Genomic DNA, 24,477 nt, shown 5'->3' with positions numbered 1-24,477 from the left:
TGCCAAGTAGACTATGCCCTTAGAATTACATGTGAACAACCCCTTTACATGGTAACTCACTGACCTAATTGTAAATAAGTTTGATGTTGCAATGGACTTATGAGATAGTTTTAAGGGTGATTCTTGCTGTATTAGTTCTTATATATTTTGGTTAGAAATATTTTTATAAATACAATGTTTATTTATGAATTTTATTAAGGACGTAGGTCTTAACTTTGTAAATTGGACTTGAGTTGGAACTAGTGTTATTATTTTAAGGTATGGGCAAGCTTGGTTGACAGCTAATTTTAAAGGCAGGTTGGTTACACATTTTTGCAAGTAATAAAATCTTGTTAGCATTCAGCAAAATGTGTAAAGTTATGAATGGTAGTAACAATCATCACTATTACAACTGTATTTAGAGTAAAGATTTAATAATGTATTTGCTCATTTACTCATATACTTTTAAATTTATGTATCTGTATAGTTATATTTAAAATTACTAAACTTAATATGTTGTTTTCAGTTAATGTAATAAGTCATACTTATGATTTATAGTATTGATTTAAACAAATTTGTATAAACTTGCAATTCATAGGGTTATATTTGTAGTACTAGCACTTTAAAACATCAATGGTATGCTATTAACGCTAATTGCAAGCATATGCACTAGTTTAAAAACTGCATTGAATGGAAGACCTTTTGTCTGAGGAAGTTCTACTATTATGTGGAACGAAAAATGCGTTTAGCGTTTCACAGTATTTGGTTCTTTCTTCAACTTTTATTTTTGTCATTATACAAGTGGACTTAGAAAATAAACAACAAGCCTTTTTGAACTGTTTCCAAAGGCTCCGTTTTTGTACAGCGACAACGCTACCAGAACAGAAGTAATATTTACAAAAACAATGCAAGTAGTAATGTCAAGGCTAAGGAGTCCTTTCTAATAAGGCACAGACCTAAAAAGGCATCTTGCATCTGCCTGGAGACATCTTAAAGGAAAATTCCACCTTACTACTCAAAAACATGTTTTTTATTGTTATCTTTGTTTTTGAGATATTTTAATGCCTTAAAATCACTCTAAGTGCTTCTTCTGCAATTTTAATGTGTTTCCCTCAAAATGGTGGATGATGTGGCCTTCCATGGTAATGTGATCTTGTTTTCTTGTTTTGATTCCTTCTTCCTAGAATACATTTTAAATTCTTTTGATATGAGTCATGCTAGACATAAGGACATGGTGTTGTTTTTTTATGCTATTAAGAGAGAATGGCAGGACTGTGAAGCACTGTCATCTAAACACACCTTCCGTAACAGAGCTAATTCTATGTTTCCCTGGCTGAGCCTCATTTATGTCTATCAGAGCTTGTTCTATGCTATAAATAGCAGTTAGGTACTTCCAGTAAAAGAAAGTAGGTAAATAGCAGACTTTTGTAAAGCGATTAGTTTGTAGTTCTAAAAGAACTGACAAACCTTCTCCCACACTCTCATACTAAGGTATGAAAACTCACACTGCAGTAAATGATCCTTAGTGTATATTTATAGGTGACAAGAAGTAGGACTCAAAACTAAGTTATTTAAATGCTTCATGTTCATTTAAATATTCATAATATGGAGAGTTCTATTTTGATTGCTAGCTGCTGTGAAGTCACTAACAGGGAGCTGTAAAGTCACTAACAGGGAGGGTAATTTAATGGATTTGTACCATTGTTTATTTCAACTCAGAAGAAGCCTTGCTGTTACTAGGTGAAAGTGCTCAGTTTCATTAAAGTTTTTTGGAATTATTTCAGCTGGCTTGTTCCTTTACTTGAGCTGGTTTTGTCTTTTTTTGATATACTGCTTATCCTGCCTGCACAAACAGAATCTAAAAATAACAGCAAGACTACTAACGCAAGGTAAGTATAGCTATTTTACATTATTTGAAAGGTTACTATCTGGAGTGAAACAGCAACATTATCGTTACTAGAAAAGTTGGCAAAGCTATGCCTTGCACCATAGAGTGATATTTATTATTGTTGATATTTACAAAAAATAATTTGGTTTAGAATATTGTACACTAACTAGACATAATAACATACCAAGCTCCAGTCAAGGGCCTTCCACTGTCCACATGGTATAGCCACACATTCTTCTGTAACTGGAGGCTTAGGGAGATGAGAACATGCTGCTTCATTTGCGACTACACCACTAAAATCTCTGCAACTGACATATCGAATTCTGGAGCCTTTCCCGCATGTAGCAGAGCACTGAATAAGAGAAAAAAATAAAAACAGAAATCACTTAAAAACTAATATTGCATGTTTTATGCTATAGTGGTCCCTAAGAGTGAAGATGTATTACATATCCATGTAGTAGATTCCATGCACAGGTGTGTATGTGTATATATGTACAGAAGGTAGGAAAGGAGGCAAAATATGAAATAACAAATATAATTCACTATCACAAAATATTGTGCAAGCACAAGTGTTCTAAAAATAAAACAATTTCAGCAAGACAGTACAAACTTTTGCATAAGAATATTTACACATATTTCAACTGTAAGCCGTTATGTAACTAAATTACCACTGCTAATAATGTTATTTTCCTTTTTATTAAAATTTTAACAAAAATAAAAAAATAACTTCACAAACTTCTAACTAAATACAAAAGTGTATAACATGAATACTATGTGTGTGTGTGTGTGTGTGTGTGTGTGTGTGTGATAAAATAACATTAACAATAATCAATATTTTTCAAGCAAATCACTAAGTTTACGCCAGGATTTATAAGAATGTGTGGCATTTGATGTTCTCATCTTTATAGTTAATAATTCATTCCTACATACAAATTTTAATTTATTAATAAACTCATTAAATGAAGGAGTAGTTTTATTTTTCCAACTTTTAGTAATTATTTTTTCTAGCTATAGCTGAAATAGACCAAAGAAGAGGTACTTGAGTATTATGAATTATTTGTGGAACTGGAACATTAAATAATATCAAATATTCAGATGTGTTACATCTACCTGACCATAATGCTTAAGTAAAATTATTGATTTTTATCTAGAAGGGAGATACTATCTTACAACTATATACCATATGTATCCAATCAGCTTCTATATCCATATTACATCTCCAGCATGTAATTATATTTGTTTTGTACATTCATGTTATATTAAATATGTATGTAAAATTTTGCATGCAAACATTTTCCAGTGTAGTGAAGATGTAGTTTATTTCTGCAGATATTAATATTATTTTTTTTATTTACATCCGAAAAAGTTTCATTATTATGTTTTGTTGCATACGTCCAGACTGTGTTATCAGATGAAAGGGAATAAATTCTAAGAATTCAATATATCTTAGATAAAAATTTACTGTTAATAAAATTGTCATTGGCATTAATTAAAAATTCTAATATTTTAGGGAAGGATTCCAAACCTATATCATATATCATGTTAATTTTGTGTACTAACATGTTCCCTAAAAGCTATACAGTTAACTAATTATTTAAATTTAAACTATATCTAGTAAGGAGATTTTCTGCATAAAGGAATTTATTTCCATTTAGGAACTGATGCCAAAAATAATGCTGTTTATTCTTTATACACTTAACATTTTATTAAAATTAAATGTTTCTAAAGAAGTGTTAGTATATGCAATAGGAAATAATTAAACAATTAAACTTTTAATAGTGTAACTAGAAAAGATAAACTTCTTGAAAAAAGAGAAGATATAGCTGAGATAAGGTATAGAATATGACATATTACTATAATTTATACAATTGTCCTTTATAAGCCAGATACATTTGTTAGGTATACTTTGTATATGTTTAATGGTGATATATTTAACATTTTTAAATATTTTTTTCATGAATCAATTTCCACTTAGATTCAAATGAAGTATTAAACCACAGTGCCATTATTTTAAAAATTACTAAAGTAGTATATAATTCAATATCTGGAAAACTTATGCCACCATCTTCCCAACTATTATTTGCCAATTGAAGGAGATCTGTAGTTTATTTAGATACCACAGAAATTTGAAAATAATACAGTTTCACTTCTTTAAAAGACGTTTGGGTGGAGTTAAAATTAATGACTGAATAAAGAACAATATTTTTGAAAATATTACCATTTTAATTAATGCAAAACATTCTTCCATAGTAAAAAAATGTATTACCCATAAAAAGTAAGAGATTTATCTATTACATGCTTAAAATTAACCAACATTAAATCTGTAATTTGATGTTATAATGATAAAATATTTATTTCCCCAATTAAAGTTACTATAGCTTTTAAAATATTTAATTTTTATTGATTAGTAAAGCATTACTTTTATTATGATTAAATGATAAACTTGAAATAGTTTCAAACAGTTTAATTGTACTCTTTATATGGTCTAATACCACCAATTGTGGGAAGAAAGTCATCTGCAAAAAGTTGAATTTTCAAATTTAAATCTTCAGCTATTGCTATAACTATACTATTTTTATTTGTTCTATGTGAATTAACAAATGGTTCTATAACTAAAGCAAATAGCAATGAATAGCAATGTTGACAATGAGCAGCCTTGTTTCATACTTTTCTGGATTTTGAAAGAACTAGACAGAAAAGAACCTATCTTAACAAAAGAATATGTATGATCATAAAGATTTTTCATCAAAGACATGAACAATAAGAAGTTGTATTTTTAAGTACTTTAAAAAGATATGACCAAGTTACTGAATCAAAGGCCTTATCAATATCTAAGCTAATAATTGATAATTCCTTTTTTTTTTACTTTTATGTATATAACCTATTATGGCACCAAGTCTACTTATATTATCATGTAACCTGTCTATTTAAAATAAATCCAGTCTGATAATTATTAAGAACTTTTGGTAAAATTAAATTAATTCCACTGGCCAAAATAGACATAAATAATTGTATTCAGCACTAAGGAGCAAAATGGGCTGATTTGGGAACAATATATAGGCTCCTTATCTTGGCTTAATATGGTTGATATAAGAGAATATCTCCATGAAGGAGGAACCTTAAAAGTTTCTTTAATTTCATTAAAAGAATCTGATAGTATACTAGTTATATTATCTAGTAATATTTTGTAAAACTGTGGAATGATTCCATCTAACTCCAGTGCTTTTTGATTTTTTTAAATATTTTTCATTTGATCTTTAATTTCTTTTCTAGAAAATGGTCTATCAATTATTTTAACTTGTTCTTTAGTTAATTATTTGTATACTGTTCTGTTAAAATGTATCTACTACAACATCAGTAACCAAATCATTGTTTCTATTATTTATATTATTATAATGCTCTCTAAAGCACTCAAGAATATGCTTTAAATTTGTATTTTTTTTTTCAAATCTATTATTAGTTTGAGAGAATATTTCTTTGGTATGATTTAATTTACTAATTCTCTCAGACCTAGTAGCTAATTTGTGTAACTTCTGTGGAATGGTTGAATAAGACTGAAGTTGTATTTTTTTCTAAATGAATGGATACTTTATGATTGAATTTCAACATATTTCATATTTTGCATTTAAGCTTTTTAATTCTGTTTACTGGAAAATATCATTGGCATTCAAACATAGGTTCATAGGTAGGTACTAGTCTATTGGCCCTAGGGCCTATACAAGCCTAGCCAAAAAGGTACCCTGGCTTTCGCCACCCAAGAAAATTATTTTCCTATGCCCCTGTCAAGCAGAACCACAGAAGTGATCCCCAGGGTGAATTTCCTATTACCTATCCAATCATCAAGATTTTTCTTGAATAGTGCTAATGAGGAGCTCTGTTTGACATAGGTAGTCTGTTCCATAGCATGGGAAGTCTCAGGGACAGGAATCTATCCCTCCAGCATGTTCTGTTTATTGTGGTGACAAGGTTTAGGTCCCTAGAGCGTGTAGCTTGGAGGGATTGGGATTTCTTTAAGTGGAGCATGTCCAAAAGCTCTGGGTTTGACATAGCTTTGTATGTTAGGCAGAGATTGCCTCTGAGTAGGCGATATGCGATGGAGTAAAGCTGGAGTTTTTTGAGACGATCTGCGTAAGGCATCTGTTTGAGGCCAGTAATCCTCTTTGTGAGGTACTTTTGCGGCCTTTCCAGTTGTTGAAGATGTCTTGTGAGGTACATAGCAAAAGGGGCATTGTACTCTATAATGGGTCTGATGAGTGATGAGTAGAGGGGAACAATGACCTCTTTTTTTCTGGATGAGAAACCTTTTGTGATGAGGTGTGCCATGTAGAAGGATTTCCTGACCACTGTGGCGATGTGATTATCAAAGGAGAGACTACTGTCCACCTGTGTCCCAAGGTCTCTTATCACTCTTTTGGTGTTAAGTAGACTACCGCCTATGTGGTAGTTCATGGGTACAGAGTTTTTACCAAAGGGGATGACAATGCACTTTTTGGCATTGAGCTTGAGATCATGGCTTTGACACCAGGCATCTGTCTCAGTGAGGCCCTTTTGTAGGATGCCCACATCATTAGGAGTTTCGATTATGGCTCTTAGTTTGAAGTCATCTGCAAATTTAGTTAGCCAAAGACCTTCTGTGTTAGCCTGTACTTCAGAGAAGTAGATACCAAACAGGAGAGGACCCAGGACTGAACCTTGTGGAACTCCACTTGTCACTGGTCTGAAGTCTGATTTGGAGTCTGCTACTTTCACAGTGTGGGTTCTGTCAGTAAGCCAGTTGGCAACCCATCTTGTGACATAGGGATTTATACCTAGTTTAGTGGGTTTATCTATAATTCCAGAGTGGGGGATGGTGTTGAATGCCTTAGCAAGATCTAGATAGGCTGTGTGAACCGCCTTACCCTCATCTATGGCTTTGGTGACTACTTCAAAGAAGTCTATCAGGTTTAGGAGACATGATCTGCCTTTTACAAACCCAAACTGTGTGGGGTCCAGAGTTTGGAGATCTCCAGTGTTTTTGTTTATGAGTTCCATGATGATACGTTCCATGGCATTGCAGACCAGGCTCGTCAGGCTAATGGGGTGGTAGTTCCCGGAGTCTGTTATGGTGCCCCCCCCCCCTTTGTGAAGTGGGATAACTGTCATGGTGTGCTATTCAATGGGCACAAAGCCTGAGGTGAGGCTATGATTGAACATGATACTTAGGAGTTGTGCCAGTTCATTCTGTAGTTCATGTAGAAGGCAGCCTGGGATGTTGTCAGGTCCCATGGATGCTGTGTTCTTGGCTTTGGAGAGTGAGGTTTTTACCTGTGCAGCCGTGATTACAGGAACGTTGCATTCTTCCGGTATAAAGATGGGCCCTTTAGGGGGTGAGAGGGGGGTAAAGTTAGCACTGAACCTATCTGCCAGGATATTGGCAATATCAGTTGGTTCTGTATATTTAGTGTCATTGCGCTGTAACTCAGAACAGATCTGAGTGTTGCCATTGATATTCTTGACATCGCTATAGAATTCTTTGTGGCTGTCTTTAGAATCAGTGGCAATTTTGTTTTCATAACTAGCTTTGGAGGATTTTATGAGGGATCTCAGCTTCTTGCTGAGGCTTACCAGGGAGCTCCTCCAATCGTGGGATTTTACTCTTTTTTGCAATAGTTTCTTTCTTCTGTTGTAGAGTTTGTTTATGGCAGAGGACCACCAGATTGGCTTCCTTTTTTTGGAGGGATAGCATCTTGGTTCTGTTAGGGATAGCACGATCCATGCACTTGTGTAAGTGATTATAAAGTGCATTTGTGTAGGATTCAGCAGGCATACCTCTATTGTCCAACTGCATGGGTGTCGTGAAGTTTGCCACTTCTGTGTTAAGAAGCGTGAAGTTGGCTTTGGAGAAATTTTTTATGGTTATTTTCCTAATGGGGGTGGGAGCGGGATGTAGATGTCTAGGGTGATTAGCTTGTGGTCGGATCTGACCAACAAAGAGATGACCTCTGGTGTGGAACACTGGTCACCCATGTTGGTGATGACCAGGACTAGGATATTGCTGCCCCTGGTGGGGGTGTGGATAAGTTGATCCAAGGCATTGGAATTGATGATTTCCAGAAAACGTTGAGCAAAAGATTTGGTACATGAGTAGTTTTCCCAGTTAATGGTAGGGTAGTTGAAATCAGTCATTATTAGAGTGTTGGGTTGTACCTTAATATTTTCTAGTGTATCAAGAAAAGAGGAGTGGGATTCCTGGGGCATGGTGGGGGGTCTGTAGCAAGCTACAATCTGGATTGCGGTTTTGCCCAGAGTTAGTTGAACTTGGATAATCTGGGATGCATTATGCTGAGCAACTAGCTTGGAGGTGTGGATATCCTTAATGAATATGGACACGCCTCCACCTTTAGTGTTTCGGTCCGGGTTTGGTGGCCGAAAGGTGTGGTATGAATTATAGCCTGGTAATGCAGGGGTGCTCTCTGGAGCTTTGAACCAGGTCTCTGTCACTGCACAGATGTCAATGTTCTCCATTTTAACAAGTGCCTCGAGTGAGTGCATTTTGAGGTTTAGACTTCTAGCATTGAGTAGCACTACCCTCAGATTTTGCTTGCTTGTACCTGTTATGATGGTGAATTTGTCATTTGAACCTTGCCTAAAAAAGGCACTATAGGGGTGGCAAGAGCCTTTGCCAGTATCAGGAATCCCAAGGGTGACAGGTGCAGGCCATCTCTGGCAAAGCAGGGTGGTCTGTCAATCATGTCATCCCAGGCAGACAGATAGTGGATTCCCTTAGAATGACACCAGAAGCTTAGCCAATTGTTAAAGTCAATTATTTTGTCCTTGTACTGTGGTATAATTCTAGGTGATGGCAGGATGCTACTCAGGGCAAGGGTCATACCTGCCTGGGCTACAAGATCAGAGAGCTCTTCCATGTCTCTTTTCATGTAGTCCAGGGAGGTACGTCTCAGGTCATTCACACCAACATGGACAATGACAGAGTCATATTTGTACTTGTTGTGGAGTGATCTGAGTGCGTGCGTTATGTGGTGGATTCTGGCACCTGACAGGCAGCTGACAGTAACTTTTTCCTTGTTTAGCCTGGTGAGTGGAACATCAGTGTGCCTGACTATAGCATCACCTGTGACTAGAGTGTTGGGTAAGTTATGCCTTATGGGCTGTATTTGAGTGGCACACTGAGTATGTGGGCTATGTGTCATTTGGGTTGTGTTAGGGGGGTGGAGGCTGCTTGCATTTCTGCTTTGGAGGTCTCTGTTGTTTGGGCAGATTTGTACTGAGAGACTCCATGAATGTTGGTGTGTGTTTTGTGCTTCTGTGTGTGTGTTTTGGTGGTGTAGGTTTTGAGGGACTATGTGATGTGGTGCGGTGCAAGTGTTTACCTTCTCCTCTTGACTGTCTAGGCCAGTCTTTGGTGAAGAGAGCTTTGCTTCCAGTTTGGCTATATACGTGCATCTCTCACAGGTCGTAGTGTTGAGTGGTAAGAGGAGAGGGTTGTCTGTGTACATGAGGCAATTGCTGCATTGTCCCAAAATGCCCAAATTCATCAGGTAGACATGAGAAAACACCGGGAGCTGACCTTTAGACATGCCTGAATAAGTGCTTATTTATTAAGTACTAAAAACTGTTTTCCTCTAGATAAGTGAGGAAAGTTGAGTTCTGTAGTAATTTATAACTTATTTAGTGCTTACAATGAGTTCTGAACAAGTGCTGAGCTCAAAGAAACAGATTTGAGTTGTTGTTGTTGTTGTGTCTTTTGGCTTAAAGAAACAGATTTGAGTGCTAAAACTCAAATGCTGACTGGTTGCAAGGGAAATTTTGAAATACAGACTTTATGGCGCCAGGAATAGTTTAACCCCAGTTAAGTGGGGGGGGGGGGGCTTAGGAGCTCACAAACAGTCCTGGACACAGCAAATCCATATCTGGACAAGACCTGCCACAGGAAAAGGGGGAAGCAAGCTTAGAATTATTTTTTCCAGTAAAAATGGAAATGGAGAAAGCTGGAACAGAAGTTAATTTAAAGTTAAGAATCTAAGTGGGTTGGCCTTCACAAATGATCTCTATTAGATTGAGTGAATTAATGACACTAGACTGGGAGGAGTGTCACAGATCAAATATACAGTATGGGCGGGCAACTGCAAAGCCACTAAGTATAAGAACACACAACACTAGGGAGCGTGGGTGGGAAAAATTACAGTAATGAAAGTTTTAAACAGATCAAGGAGTAGACTCTAGATATTGCTTTTAACTGTAAACAGACAATTATCAAAAATGCACAGAAAAGCTCGGATAGAGCATTCACAAACAGAAAATACAATTCTCAGTATGAAAAAGCAGTTTACTTTTGCTTTATGAACTATATACTAGTTATATTATATCCAGACTATATTTGACTTTTGCAAAAAATGTTTTGTATTTATTTATATTATTTGTATACCACAGTAGAACACTGGCCCAACTTGGCCAAATTTAAGGCCAGCCCATGAATATCAGGGGAACAGGGTAATGATAGACATAATTGCAAATAAACACCAGTTAGCTTATTGCACTGTAAGCATTCATAAGGAATCAAAACACTGATGAGTTAGTAATTAGATAAATAACAGCACAAAAAAGGCAGATAACCAATAGGTAACAAATACAACAGAAAATAGCAAAATCAACAATTGCATGATCAATAGGTACTACAATAGGTAAACCCTCACTTTGCTAAGACACGGGGACTTTAATACTCATACTGACAAAACAAAATGCAATGTCACATATAAACAGTATAGCATATCTACTTATATTAATGCAACTCATTGCAATGTCACATATAAACAGTATAACATATCTACTTATATTAATGCAACTCATTGCAATGTCACATATAAACAGTATAGCATATCTACTTATATTAATGCAACTCATTGCAATGTCACATATAAACAGTATAGCATATCTACTTATATTAATGCAACTCATTGCAATGTCACATATAAACAGTATAACATATCTACTTATATTAATGCAACTCATTGCAATGTCACATATAAACAGTATAGCATATCTACTTATATTAATTCAACTCATTGCAATGTCACATATAAACAGTATAGCATATCTATTTATATTAATGCAACTCATTGCAATGTCACATATAAACAGTATAGCATATCTACTTATATTAATGCAACTCATTGCAATGTCACATATAAACAGAATAGCATATCTACTTATATTAATGCTACTCATTGATGTCTGCATGATGCCATATTACAAGATATCAACAGACTAGAATGTCACATATCAGTCCAATAACCTAAAAAAATTATACAAATAGAGAGCAGAACTCTATCTTGTAGCATCTAATGAGAAAATTACAGGAAGATATATAATGTAAGTTATCAAAACCTACCCAGGCCAACATTTGGGCTTTCAATTAAAGAAGTCTAATAAATGATAAACATTTAAAGAGTCATACAAATAGACAAAAGCCTTCAAATATAGAATTCATAACTTAATTTACAGATATCAGAATAGTCAACCATTGCCAAATATTTCCTTGCAAATTTATGAAATTTAAAATGAGTTTTGTAGATCAACCTTTTCCACATAAAAGGAATGACAGAAGAGTGTGCCATCTTGAATTTTATTTTTCACTGAATTAGCATCTGGGCTTTTAGTGCAGTTTGAGCACTCTGTTGCTACTTTATCCTGGTTTGGTAAGTCATTAGAAATGTTTAGGTCAAAGCCATGCCATGAAATAGATTTGTTTTTTTTTTTAGATGCTCTAAGTATATTGATGGCATCAGCTACCCTCAAGGGTGATGGGCTGGGGGCGGTAGAGCTCTGTATACTTTATCCACAGTGTAGGATATGAGCACTTTTTTGGTAGCAGCTACAGATTTAAATATTTCTTTTACAGCTTCCACTAACTTGAGATTTGGGAAGTCTTTTCTCAAATCCCCGATGGTGACATTGTCTTTCTTTGACCTCTCTTGTAACGGTGTGAGAGCTTTTTTTTAAAGCTAGTAGAATTTTCCCTTAAGGAAGCTCTACTCTTAGTATAACCAGACTACTCACTGTATTATAAGCCTAGCACTTGTTCTCAATACTTCTCTACTAAGTAAGCACTCTCGTACTAAGTAAAGCACTACATCTACTTACCACCCCTGTGAATATCCACTTCCCTTAAAGGTATACCACTCCCTTATACTGTTCTAGCATGTCGAGTGGTAGATTACTGGCGTCGTCTCCAGTTCAGCTGGTCAATCTGGGTATATTGAGACAATGCTACAATTGTCTCATGTATACAGACAACCCTCTCCTCCTCCCAACAAACACAAATACATGTGAGAGATGCAACTATATAGCCAAACTGGAGGCTGAACTCTCTCAACTCAGGGCTGGCATGACCAGACAGGAGGAGATGGCAACCACACACACAACAATCCCAGTCCCACATAGACCTACCACAACTGCAAACCAAACACATAAAAACACAAAGACATACTCGGAGGCTCTAATAAAAAACTTACCAAAACAACAGAGGCTCCCAAAGCAGACATCCAAAAATCCACCACCTCAAAACAAAACACATGCAACACATACTTCAATAAATCAGTGTGTCGACCAATCGCAGCCCTTAAGGCCAAACACCTTGCCTGATACACTAGTAATAGGTGACTCCACAGTCAGACACACTGATGTCCCACTGACCAGGCTGAACAAGGAGAAGGTGACTGTGAGCTGTCTATTGGGAGCTAGGATCCGCCACATAACACACGCACTCAGGTCACTCCAAAGCAAGTACAAATATGACTCCGTCATTGTCCATGCTGGTGTGAATGACCTGAGATGTACCTCCCTGGACTACATGAAAAGAGACATAGAGGAGCTCTCCGATTATGTAGCCCAGGCTGGTATGACCCTGACCCTGAGCAGCATCTTGCCCTCACCAAGAATGATACCACAATACAAAGACAAGATGATCAGCTTTAACAATTGGCTCAAGTACTGGTGTCATTCTAAGGGGATCCAATGTCTGTCTGCCTGGGATGATATGTTGGACAAGCCACGCTGCTTCGCAAGGGATGGCTTACACCTGTCACCACTGGGCTTCCGGATATTGGCTAAGGCTCTTGCCACCCCATAGTGCCTTTTTAGGCAAGGCTCAAAAGACAAACCCACCTCCTTAGAAAACAAAAATGGAAAAAAATAAGGGTAATGCTGCTCAACGCCAGAAGTCTAAATATCAAGATGCAGGCACTTGATGCACTCCTCAGCATGGAGAACATCGACGTCTGTGCAGTAACTGAAACCTGGTTCAAGGCTCCTGAGAGCACCCCAGTGCTACCAGGCTATACCTCGTATCATGCTTTTCGGCCCCAAAACCCGGGCCGAACCACAAAGGGAGGGGGTGTCCATATTCATAAAGGACACCCACACCTCCAGGTTAGTAGCAACACATGAAGCATCAGAGACCATACAGGTGCAACTAACCATAGGCAAAACTGCTATACAACTGGTAGCATATTACAGACCACCCTCCCAATCTCAAGAACCCCACTCAGCCTTCCTGAAGACATTGGAGGATATGAATGTATCACAAAATACCATCATACTGGGAGACTTCAACTACCCAAACATAGATTGGGTACATTATTCTAGCCCTAATACCCTAGCCCAAAGGTTCCTGGAATTCATAAATTCAAATGCACTGGAACAACTAGTCACCTCTCCCACTAGGGAGATAATATACTAGACCTGATCATCACAAACATGGGGACAAAATGCTCCACACCGAAGTATACCCCTCACTAGGGAGATCTGACCACAAACTAATCACCCTGGATATACATATCCCACCTCCACCCCCAGCACAAAAGACCACAGTGAAAAACTTCTCAAAAGCAGACTTCACTCTTCTTAAGACTGAGATGGTATCCTTTAAGCCCACTGTGCCAGTGGATACCACATTCCACAATGCCGAATCCTTCACAAATGCTTTCTATGGACATCTCCAAGAATGCATGGATCATGCAATCCCAAACAAATCCAAGTCCCTCTCCACCAAATGTAAGCATCCTGTCTGGTGGACCTCAGCCATAAACAAATTGTATAACAAAAGAAGGAAGCTACTGCATGTCAGAGCAAAATCCCATGAAGGGAAGACATCTCTGATCAACATTAGCAGAAAACTATGTTCTCTCATAAAAACATCCAAGGCAAACTTTGAGAGAAAAATCGCTAAGGACACTAAAGATAACCACAAAGCCTTCTTCAGCTATGTTAGAAACCTGGGCGTAAACCCTCAGATATGCTCAGAGTTGGTTCACAACAACAAAAAATACACTGAACCCACAGATATTGCTAACATTCTGGCTAACAGATTCAGTACAAATTTCTCCCCTCCTTCACCCTCAAAAGAAGAAATACTTATCCCAGCTGAATGTAATCTCCCTGTCATCTCAGATGTCCAAGTGAGAACCGCCCTAAACAAAGCAAAAAACACAGCATCAATGGGACCTGACGGTATCCCGGGGTGCGTGTTACGTGAACTCCAAGAGGAGCTAAACCCACACATAAAAATGCTATTTAACCTTAGCCTTACTTCGGGATATGTACCTGAACACTGGCGTACAGCAACAGTGGTCCCACTCCACAAGGGGGGTGCCTCTACAGACCCTGGAAACTACCGCCCCATAAGATTAACTAGCCTGGTCTGCAAAGCTATGGAAAGAATCATTATGGAACTCATAAACAGAGACATAGGGGACCTACAGACACATGACCCCACCCAGTTCGGCTTTGTAAAGGGCAGATCCTGCCTTTTAATCCTGGTTGACTTTTTCAAAACAGTCACTAGAGCCATTGATGAGGGCAAAGCAGTCCATACAGCATACCTGGACTTGGCTAAGGCCTTCGACACAATACCCCACTCAAGCATCATAGATAAGCTAAACAGCTTAAAAGTAAACCCTTATGTCACTAGATGGGTTGCAAACTGGCTAAAGGACAGAACCCATAAAGTTAAAATCGCTGGAGCAATGTCAGACTCAAAGCCAGTCACAAGTGGCATCCCACAGGGATCTGTCCTGGGACCCCTCTTGTTCGGCATTTATTTCTCAGATGTTAAAGCAAACATGGGAGGGCTGTGGCTGACAAAGTTCGCAGATGACTGCAAACTAGGCGCCATAGTCGATACACCAGCAGACACACACATCCTACAAAAAGGCCTCACTGAAACGGACAACTGGTGCCGTAGTCACGGCCTTAAACTAAATGCCAAAAAATGTATAGTCATCCCTTTTGGAAAAAACAAAGTACCCACAAATTATCACATAGACAGCAACCCACTGAGTACGGAAAAAGTAATCAGAGACCTAGGGACCCAAGTAGACAGCGACCTCTCATTTGACACCCACGTTGCCAAAGTGGTTAGAAAACATTCTACCTTGCACACCTCATCATGAAGGGATTCACATCCAGATCCAAGGATGTCATTGTACCGCTATATTCCTCCCTCATCAGACCCATGATTGAGTACAATGCCCCATTTGGTATGTACCTCACCCGGCATTTGCAACAGCTGGAGAGACCACAAAAGTACCTCACCAAAAGGATCAAGGGTCTCCAACATATGTCTTATTCTGCCAGACTAAAGAAACTCCAGCTCTATTCAGTAGCATACCGCCTGCTCAGAGGTGATCTGTGCCTGACGTACAAGGCCATGTCCAATCAGGAACTGATGGACATGCTCCACCTCAAAAAATCCAAATCCATCAGGACCACGAGAGCTAAAGACTTAAACCTCGGCACAAGTATGAATAGGACATGCTGGAGGGATAGATTCATAACCCAGAGGCTTCCCATGCTCTGGAACAGAATCCCAGTTCATGTTAGGCAGAGACCCTCACTAACTCTCTTCAAGAGAAATCTTGATGAGTAGATGGGAGATCGTAAGTTTACCCCAGGGGTCACATCTGTGTCACTGCTAGACAGGGGCACAGTAAACTAATTCTATTATATAAGGGGACATTCATTGTGTCACTACTAGACAGAGGCACAGTATTCTAAATCTATTCTGTACATTTTTGTACCATTTCATGGGGTGGCGAAAGCCACATCATTATGGCTAGGCTTACAAATGTCCCAGGGCAGAGAGCCTAGTACTATACTATGAAACTATGAAACTAATACTTCAAAAGTTGGTTCAGTTTTGGAACCAATGGATTATGTCAGCCTTTTAGGAGAGAATTTGCCTTTTTCAAATTCTCTCATTGTAAATTTCCACATAGCACTTTTCATATATGACCTATCAGTCTGTAACTTATAGAGAAAAGTACACCTGGGCACAAGTTCTTCTATAGCAGCTGTAGTTATCAGTGTGGCTAACTCTTGCAAAGTAAAGGTGAAATCCCAATAGCTAATAACTTTAGCCTGAAGATTGCTAGAAGCCTGCAGTTCCAGGGTACATAAACTTTTCATCATTTAGCAATAAATTCCTTTCCACCTTCCTATGTACACTTAATGATATTCATATTATTCCTTGCTACCTACTGTTGTGTCTTGCCTCATGCATCTTGTGACTGTAGAAAAACACCTCAGTATGTTTTATTAGCATGTCACAAGTGTGTGCATACATACATACATACATATCATTTGGCTTTATCTTTACAAGAAAAGTAAGTGCGCACTGTCTGAAATTTCTAAAAGCTGATTTTTCCATATATCTTCCTCATATACTGAAATAACAGTTGTGGTATGGCAGTCCTGATGAAAGAGGTCTCCTTTTACAAATTATCCAGGTTAGACGTTGTTCTTCAGAAAGGTTTGTACTTGTGAAATACAGCTGTATGCTGACATCACGTCCTCTAGTCTTAGTATCAGTACATTCTCCATCACAGGATAAATCATGATTTCTTCTTCAACACTTTCAGTTTTAAATGATTTAACTAAGTATGCAATCGTCATAGGCCATAACTAGAATAGCAGATTAGACTTTATTTGATAATCTAGGAACTGTTTATTTGAGCCAGAATAAAAACACATACTTATTAGCAGACATAATTCAAACCTAGGGCATGTCTAATCCTTAATGTACTCTAAACAGAGCTAGTAGAGATTTTATTTAGCTATTTATTTATTTATTTATTCATTCATCATTGCATAAAACATGGTCAAGAATTGAATTCTTCTTGATACTGAGATTATTCATAAGATTCAGCTGGTCTTATAACACTAAGCTCATTGTCAGACCATCTCTTGAAATGTTTAAAAAATCATTGTTCAAACTAGCCCAAACTCATGGTCAGATTGGTAGATTACCCAAGTCTTCTACAGGACAAGAAGGACTCTTTTAAAATCCACTTTATGGGGAACACTAGTAAGAAGATTTTCATTTATGAAATGCAATCAAACAAAACAAATTAGGTACTCTGAAAACCAGATAATAATCCACAAAGATAAGCTACACTGGCTGATGATGAGTACGAATTAAAATCACTCTGTGCTTCATACTTATCATTAATTGAATCAAGAATGCAGACAAAATACTTAGAATATATTTATTTATTATCCCTTCCTTGATAGGGTTAGTCCCATAAGGCCATTGACTTTTTTTCAGGGAAGACCCATGGTAGTATTTATTTATTTATTTATTGACACTTGTTGACCGGGAAAGTCTACTGGGTCAGGAACCCATTTTCAGTGGAGGCCTGGGGAGAAAAGCTCCACAATTAATACAGTCAAATAAAAATATAGGCACTTGACAAAAACATTTTTAAAAGTGGAAAGATGCAAAAATTTAAAAAAAAAAATATAAAAGTAGAATACATAGACCATATAAAACTTATTAGTATGTATCAGAACTTATAGAAACTTAGATAACAGTTGATAGTATAGTACAAAACTTGAGTTGTTTCTTTTTGGCATTGCATGAAAAAAACATGGCTGTTCTTGCTGAACAGTTATAGCGGTAATAGAGCTGTGCTTCTGTCAGGGTAAATGTTATTTTGAACTATGGAACTGGGTTAGAAATAAATAGCAAAGTTTTTATGGTGGTTTGTGTGATTTGCATTGGCATTTGAGGTTATGTAGGAAGTAAGTTTTTAATGCTATTTTATATGTCTTTATGCAGTCTATTTGGGTAATATGGGAGGGTAAGGAGACTATGATTAGAAAAGAAAAAGGCTGATAAAGAAAACCGTATCTCCTTGAGCCATACGCTCTAGGGATCTAAACCTCACCACAACAATAAATAGGATGTGCTGGAGGGATAGATTCCTGTCCCAGAGACTTCCCATGCTTTGGAACAAGATTCCAATCTACATTAGGCAGGCTAACACTCTTCAAGAGAACCCTTGACGAGTGGATGGGAAACAGAAAGTTTACCCCGGGGGTCACTTCAATGGCTTTGCTGGACAGAGGCACAGGGAACTAATCTAAGGGGGTGGCAAAAGCCAACACATTCTGGCTAGGCTTATAAATGCCTTCGGACAGATAGCCTAGTACCTACCTATGAACCTATGAACCTAGAAGAAATTTGGCCATGACAACAGAAACTTCACCTACTCTTTTTGATGTGCTGCTGGAACTTATAAAGCCACCTGAGCTACCATCAACTTCAGAAGACAATGTTGGCATGCTCAGGAGTGCAGAACCTGTTAATTCTGCACTGCAGTCTCAGTAATGGAAAAAGTAATCCAATTGCCTACAGTGAGATTAGAACCTCACCCATATGATCTTCTGAAATCAAACGTGGGTATGCTATTTGTTGAGCCACTGAGAATGAGAAAAGGCATTCATCCCTTCTAAATACCCTGTGTGTCTTTTTGAAATTAAATCATGGTTTTGTAACATTTGTTCAGTTAAATGAAGACATATTCTTTTTACGCAGTTAGAAATATGTAATCCTCATTTTCATACTTGCTAAGAAATGTATGCGTCCACTAACTCTAACATAAAATCTGTGGACAATTACCATGATTTGCACTAGGAGGCTATTGGTATCACCTAGCCAGCAGTCTGTTGCTCTGTCAACTGCCTGTTTTAATGCCATAGCACTGCCTGAGGCATGGTGCATGACTGAGCCAGAATACCTGTTGAGGTGAGGACAAAACCCCTCTCTTGTGAATTACTCCCAGCTGTCTTCCCTAACACAGCCACAGCAATGGCAGGGACAGGTGATGTTTGGCATGTCTGTGTCCCAATGAGATCTTCATTACCTGCAGGTGGGGTACCCAAATGTCATGGGTGCATAAGTGAAGCTGTCTTGCAACTACTACAGTGTATATTATACATGTCAGTAGACAGTGCTCAAACTAACACCACCATACAGAAAGTCTCTCCTATCTCTAGAGGCAACCAGAAAAAATAGTCTCTCATGCTGCTTGTGCTGAAAAAGAAAGGTTCACATGAGTCATCATTCACATGTGTAGGTGATGCTTAGACAGCAGTGTAAAGCTATCGACACATGTATAGGTGTATGGCAACAGAAACCTGAAGTAGCTCCAACAATATCAGACCTGATAAAACTATGTACACTAACCCTCAGTATGCATCAATGCAACCTGAACATACATTTCACCACTAACACCTATAGCACACACAGTCTCCTATAGTAACACACCTGTTATGTCCTGGTATCTGTCAGAAGAAACTGCCTTTATTAGGTACATAATCTGAATAACAATAGCAGTACATTTTAAAACTGCACTTGCAAAATACTACCAATATCAATCACTTACTATAACATTAGGTCTATCTTAAGCGCTGACTCTCACTGTTGGAGATAGCTAGGGCATTGTTCTTGCAGGATGCCATACCAGTACCTGCATTACTGACTGGTTTGAGGGATACCAGAAGCCTCAGTAAGCACCTCTACCAGTTCATACCAGGCACTGCTTGTGCAGCAAAAAGAGAAGGATTCTAACATCCTTTTCATATCAAGCAGATGCTCTCTGTGGAGCATTAGCACAGGCAACCATTGCCATGAATGTCTTCACAAAATGGCTGCACTTTCATGATGAGTAGAGTGGCAACCTATGAGTCATGTGTGAAACATGTATTTCACATCATAGGCACAATGCACAATCATGTATAGGTGTATTGTATAAGTCCATGATAATAGCACCTAGCACATGATGGATTCTGGTTCTTCTGTTTGTTGTCACACTCATGCAAAACCACTGTGCATTTGTTAGTGTACTGCCCCTCCCCCCAACAGTATCCAGCCTACATCTATGTATCTTGTTTTCAAAGGTGTTGTCATGTCCACTAAAGGTGGTGAACAGCAGAGGATTGTCAAGTTCAGCAAAGCTGAGAATAATGTCCTGTTATAGGCACTTAAAACCCATAGGCAATGCCTGTTATGGAGAGGGGTGTTCCTTATCCTCTTGGAATCATGCAGAGAGCACAGTGGTTCATGACATCAATGATTAGGGCAACCAGAATCGCATAACATGGCAATGATTGAAGTATGATCCCAAATGATAAGGTGGACCTTCAAGATGGTATATAATATAGTAGCAAAGGGTTCACGACTGGATATTGGCCATCTATTACTGGAAGGAATCTCAGCCATGAACAGAGAACTTCCTAATGTTCCTTCATGGAGATGAAAGCACAGACAAAATAGCTGGAGGAGTGTAAACAGGTGTCAGAATTTGCCAACATCACTAGAGGGATGCCAAGGTTAGTAATCAAAGAATGAGTATACAGCAACTGTGTACATACAGATTGTAAGTAGATGTGTACACAGGTGTCAGAATTTGTCAACATCACTAGAGGGATGCATAAGGTTAGTTAGCATAAAAAAAGTATATACAGCAACTGTGCACACAGAGATTGTAAGTAGACGATAGTTATCAAAGTATATAATTGCAGCTGAAAGCCCTGCAGGTGTACCATCGCTAAGCCACTGAGGACCTGATCGCTCCCCCTCCCCCACTTGTGTGAGCAAGGAATCCTCTCACTCCAGCTAAAAGCAAAGAAAACTCTAACCAGCAATCATCCAAAAATAGACTGCAGCCCCTGGTTTAACTCCAGGAACCTTGTTGTTGCTGCTTGTGCAGTAGCTACTGCGGACCTGATCGCTTTGGGCCCCCCCCCCCCACTTGTGTGAGCAAGAAATCCACTCACTCCAGCTAAAAGAAAAGAAAACTCTAACCAGCAATCATCCAAAAATAGACTGCAGCCCCTGGTTTAACTCCAGGAACCTTGTTGTTGCTGCTTGTGTAGTTGCCACTGAGGACCTGATCGATTTGGGCCCACCCACCCACTTGTGTGAGCAAGGAGTCCTCTCACTCCAGCTAAAAGCAAAGAAAAATCTAACCAGCAATCATCCAAAAATAGATTGCAGCCCCTGGTTTAACTCCAGGAACCTTGTTGTTGCTGCTTGTGTATTAGCCACTGAGGACCTGATCGCTTTGGCCCCCCCCCCCCCCACTTGTGTGAGCAAGGAATCCTCTCACTCCAGCTAAAAGAAAAGAAAACTCTAACCAGCAATCATCAAAAATAGACTGCAGCCCCTGGTTTAACTCCAGGAACCTTGTTGTTGCCGCTTGTGTAGTGTAGGCACCAGCTTTTGTAACTACTGTTATGCCATATTAAAATCTTTTACAGTCAGCTAGAGTGCATACCCCATGGGCAATAGTTGCAAACCTTCCTCTTAGCCCACTCCCACCCCTTTCATTCCATTTCACTGTTGATAATTTGTTATATGTGAAGGTATTTATCCCTTCTCAATAGTCATAGCCTTCAGTCCCTCCTCCTCAATACTTGTTCTTCACTAAACACCAAACAGAGGTGCAAAGTCTCCAGCTACTTTTATCTTTAGCTACATTGTGTGCGGCACACAATGAGAAAAGGGGAATACAAATATAAAAGAGAATAAAATCTGCCATTGCAGACTAGTAAGCAGCATACAACTTCCACCTGTGGTGTATTCCTACACATAGTTTTTCTTGGAGAAACCTTCCAGTCCTTGAACAAGGGTGCCTGTATGTTTACCTTATTTCCTTGGCTGTCCTTGATAATTAGCTAGGTTTAGCAGAGTCCCTTGGATTCTCCCCTTTAAATTCCAATTGAAGGTTTCCCTCCCTTCCCCCACCCCCAAGTGATTGCTCAGGTACAACACACCAAAAGTTTTAAAATCCCTGGATGCCATATTTGCTCTAATTGCAGCTAAAAGCCCTCCAGGTGTAGCATCTCTAGTACGTGATGGTATTATTTTTCTTTTTTTCAATGTTGCATTCCACACTGTAAACTCACTGACCCTGCATAGAGCAGTACAGTAATTTCTCTCTAAGGTAGCTTTCCAGTTATTTTTTTATTTTTGCTGGTATAGTTTATATTTGGATATTAGAAGCTTATGTTTTTGCTTTTGCTTGCTCCCAATTTTAGTAAACCTGATTCAGAGTTTCTCTAAATGATAGCTTAGACTACTTTATAATGTCACAGTACTACTAGCTTAAAGTGATTCCAATAGCTTCTTTCAAAAATAAGGGCATGAATATAAGCTACTTTATTAATTGTGTCTTCATGTAAAGCTTTTTTGTTTGTTTAATTGTCATAACTACCTGCTATGTGCAAACTCTTTTTTTCTCTCCTCCACGTTTGTCTCTCTTTCTCCCTAAAGTACCCTGCTCCCCATTGCGCTGTTCCTGATATTGTTTCTAAGAACCTACCTACCTAGTGACAAAGGACTCTATCAAAATACCTGCAGTCTCATCTAACAGCCATATTTTCCCTGCACCCTCTCTCAAGGAAGCAAGAAAGTATGTGGTAGTCCTGCTTGTAAATCTGACTACCGTCTACTATTGCTTCAGAGGTTCTATAGTATGCTACGAGCCTGAACAGCCAGCAGTCTCCCCCCCCCCTCCTATCTACCCAGTATCCAACACACTTCTTCTACATTATAATAACCCCTTTTACTGGATATCACTCCTTCCCTAGTTCTAAACCAGCTAGCTCCCTTACATACTTACCTGCAGGACTAGATATGGCCAATAGGTGGCACCCTTATCCCATCCTTTATCTCCTGCTTATCCCTCTGTATTTCTTCTGTAATTACACTACATCTCTTAAGTCCCAGACCTGCTCTTATTATCTCACTTACCCTTTACTTCAACTGTCTACACCCACCTGTTTTTTTCTCACAGACTTCTGTTTTATCTCTGATCTTTCCCACTCCTGACTTGCCTAACTTTCCTTCAGTTACTAGCATTGCTGATAGTTTATTCTCTAGCTTCTCCTTCACTTGTCTCTACCTGCTCCGTTCGTCCTGTGGGCTCACTCCGCTTCCCTACCCTACCCCCAGGGGTCCTACTCTTACACCATCTAACCACACCCCCTCCCTCTTCCACCAGTCACAAACCCTTCACCATTGGCCACTTAACTCCAATTCTCTCCTTTCACTTACCACTCCCTATCTTTCCCACCACACCCTCCACCTATTCCTTTCCACACCTAGTATCCCTCCAAGCCTATACAGCAATCTAACAACTTACCCTTCCAGATGTATAAGCCACCCACCCCAGCCCTCTTACAGAGGTTACTCATACTTACACTTCTACCACCTTGAATTTTAGCTTACCTTCTAACCTCCTATGAACACCCATTATATCCACACCGTCTCTACCTCAATAAGCTATCTACCTCTCCTTCTCTACCTATTTTCACTAACCATGTTAACATAACATCTACACCCAGCTATCTACTAGCAAAATACCATAGGACAGCCCACATTAGATATGACTCTCCCAATCCCAGAAAATCTCTAACTCTATATAGTAAATTCCCAAATCCTAGACTTCAAACACTACTCTTCTCTTTAAAAGATGGAGACATTCACCCAAACCCAGGCCCAACAACTGCTACTACCACTCATCTCCTCAACCCCAACCCCTCTACTATCCATTCCCTTATTAAACCACCTAACTCACTCTTATTAGCTCACCTCAACATACGTAGCATTGATAACAGAGTTGCACAAATCCAAGCTCTCTTGGAAGTCTACTCCTTTGACATTCTTTGTTTAACAGAAACTTGGTTAAAACCTGTAACTAAAGACAATGAAGTCATCCCACATGGTTATAATATTTTGTGACTTGACCGTGCAACCAAAAAGAGTGGTGGTGTAGCTATCCTATTTAAATCTGGGCTACAGATTACTACCTACGACTATAAACCTCCTCAAGACTCCACTGCTGAAATTCCTATTACCAAGCTTCAAATAACACATTCAAATCCATCTATTTTATCTGTATCTATCTTCCTCCTGGTAATAACATTGCCACCACAGAAAATATCCTTTGTTGGTTATCCCAAAATATACCCCAAGAAACCATAATCCTAGGTGATTTTAACATTGATTGGAGGTGTTGTAGCAGTAGCCACCCTACCAGCCATATTAACCTTTTTCTCTACTAAAAACTCCTGATGTCCACCACGGCAGTAAAACTTAATAGTAAAATCAAAACTTTAATGAAAAGAATATAGCATAAAATAAGCAGTCCTCAGTCTTCCGATCATACGATCTGAGGAAGGCTTATTTGCCAAAAGCGCTTATCGGAAGACTGAGGACTGCTTATTTTATGTTATATTCTTTTCATTAAAGTTTTGATTTTACTATT

At 38.5% G+C, this 24,477-nt stretch overlaps 1 protein-coding gene across 1 annotated transcript in view; it reads right to left on the bottom strand.

Moving 5' to 3' along the window:
• Window positions 1-24,477, bottom strand: part of ADAMTS9 (ADAM metallopeptidase with thrombospondin type 1 motif 9) — a 1,232,634-nt gene that overhangs the window by 519,855 nt on the left and 688,302 nt on the right. The window contains exon 25 of the mRNA XM_044077927.1: window positions 2,052-2,219. Coding sequence (XP_043933862.1) covers window positions 2,052-2,219 — 168 coding nt within the window. The remainder of the gene's footprint in view (window positions 1-2,051; window positions 2,220-24,477) is intronic.

This window comes from Protopterus annectens, chromosome 7.part0, assembly GCF_019279795.1.
Source record: "Protopterus annectens isolate FY-2018-M chromosome 7.part0, PAN1.0, whole genome shotgun sequence".
NCBI lineage: Eukaryota > Metazoa > Chordata > Ceratodontiformes > Protopteridae > Protopterus > Protopterus annectens.
Note: the sequence above shows the minus strand (reverse complement) of the source record. Positions and strands in the feature narration are given on the sequence as shown.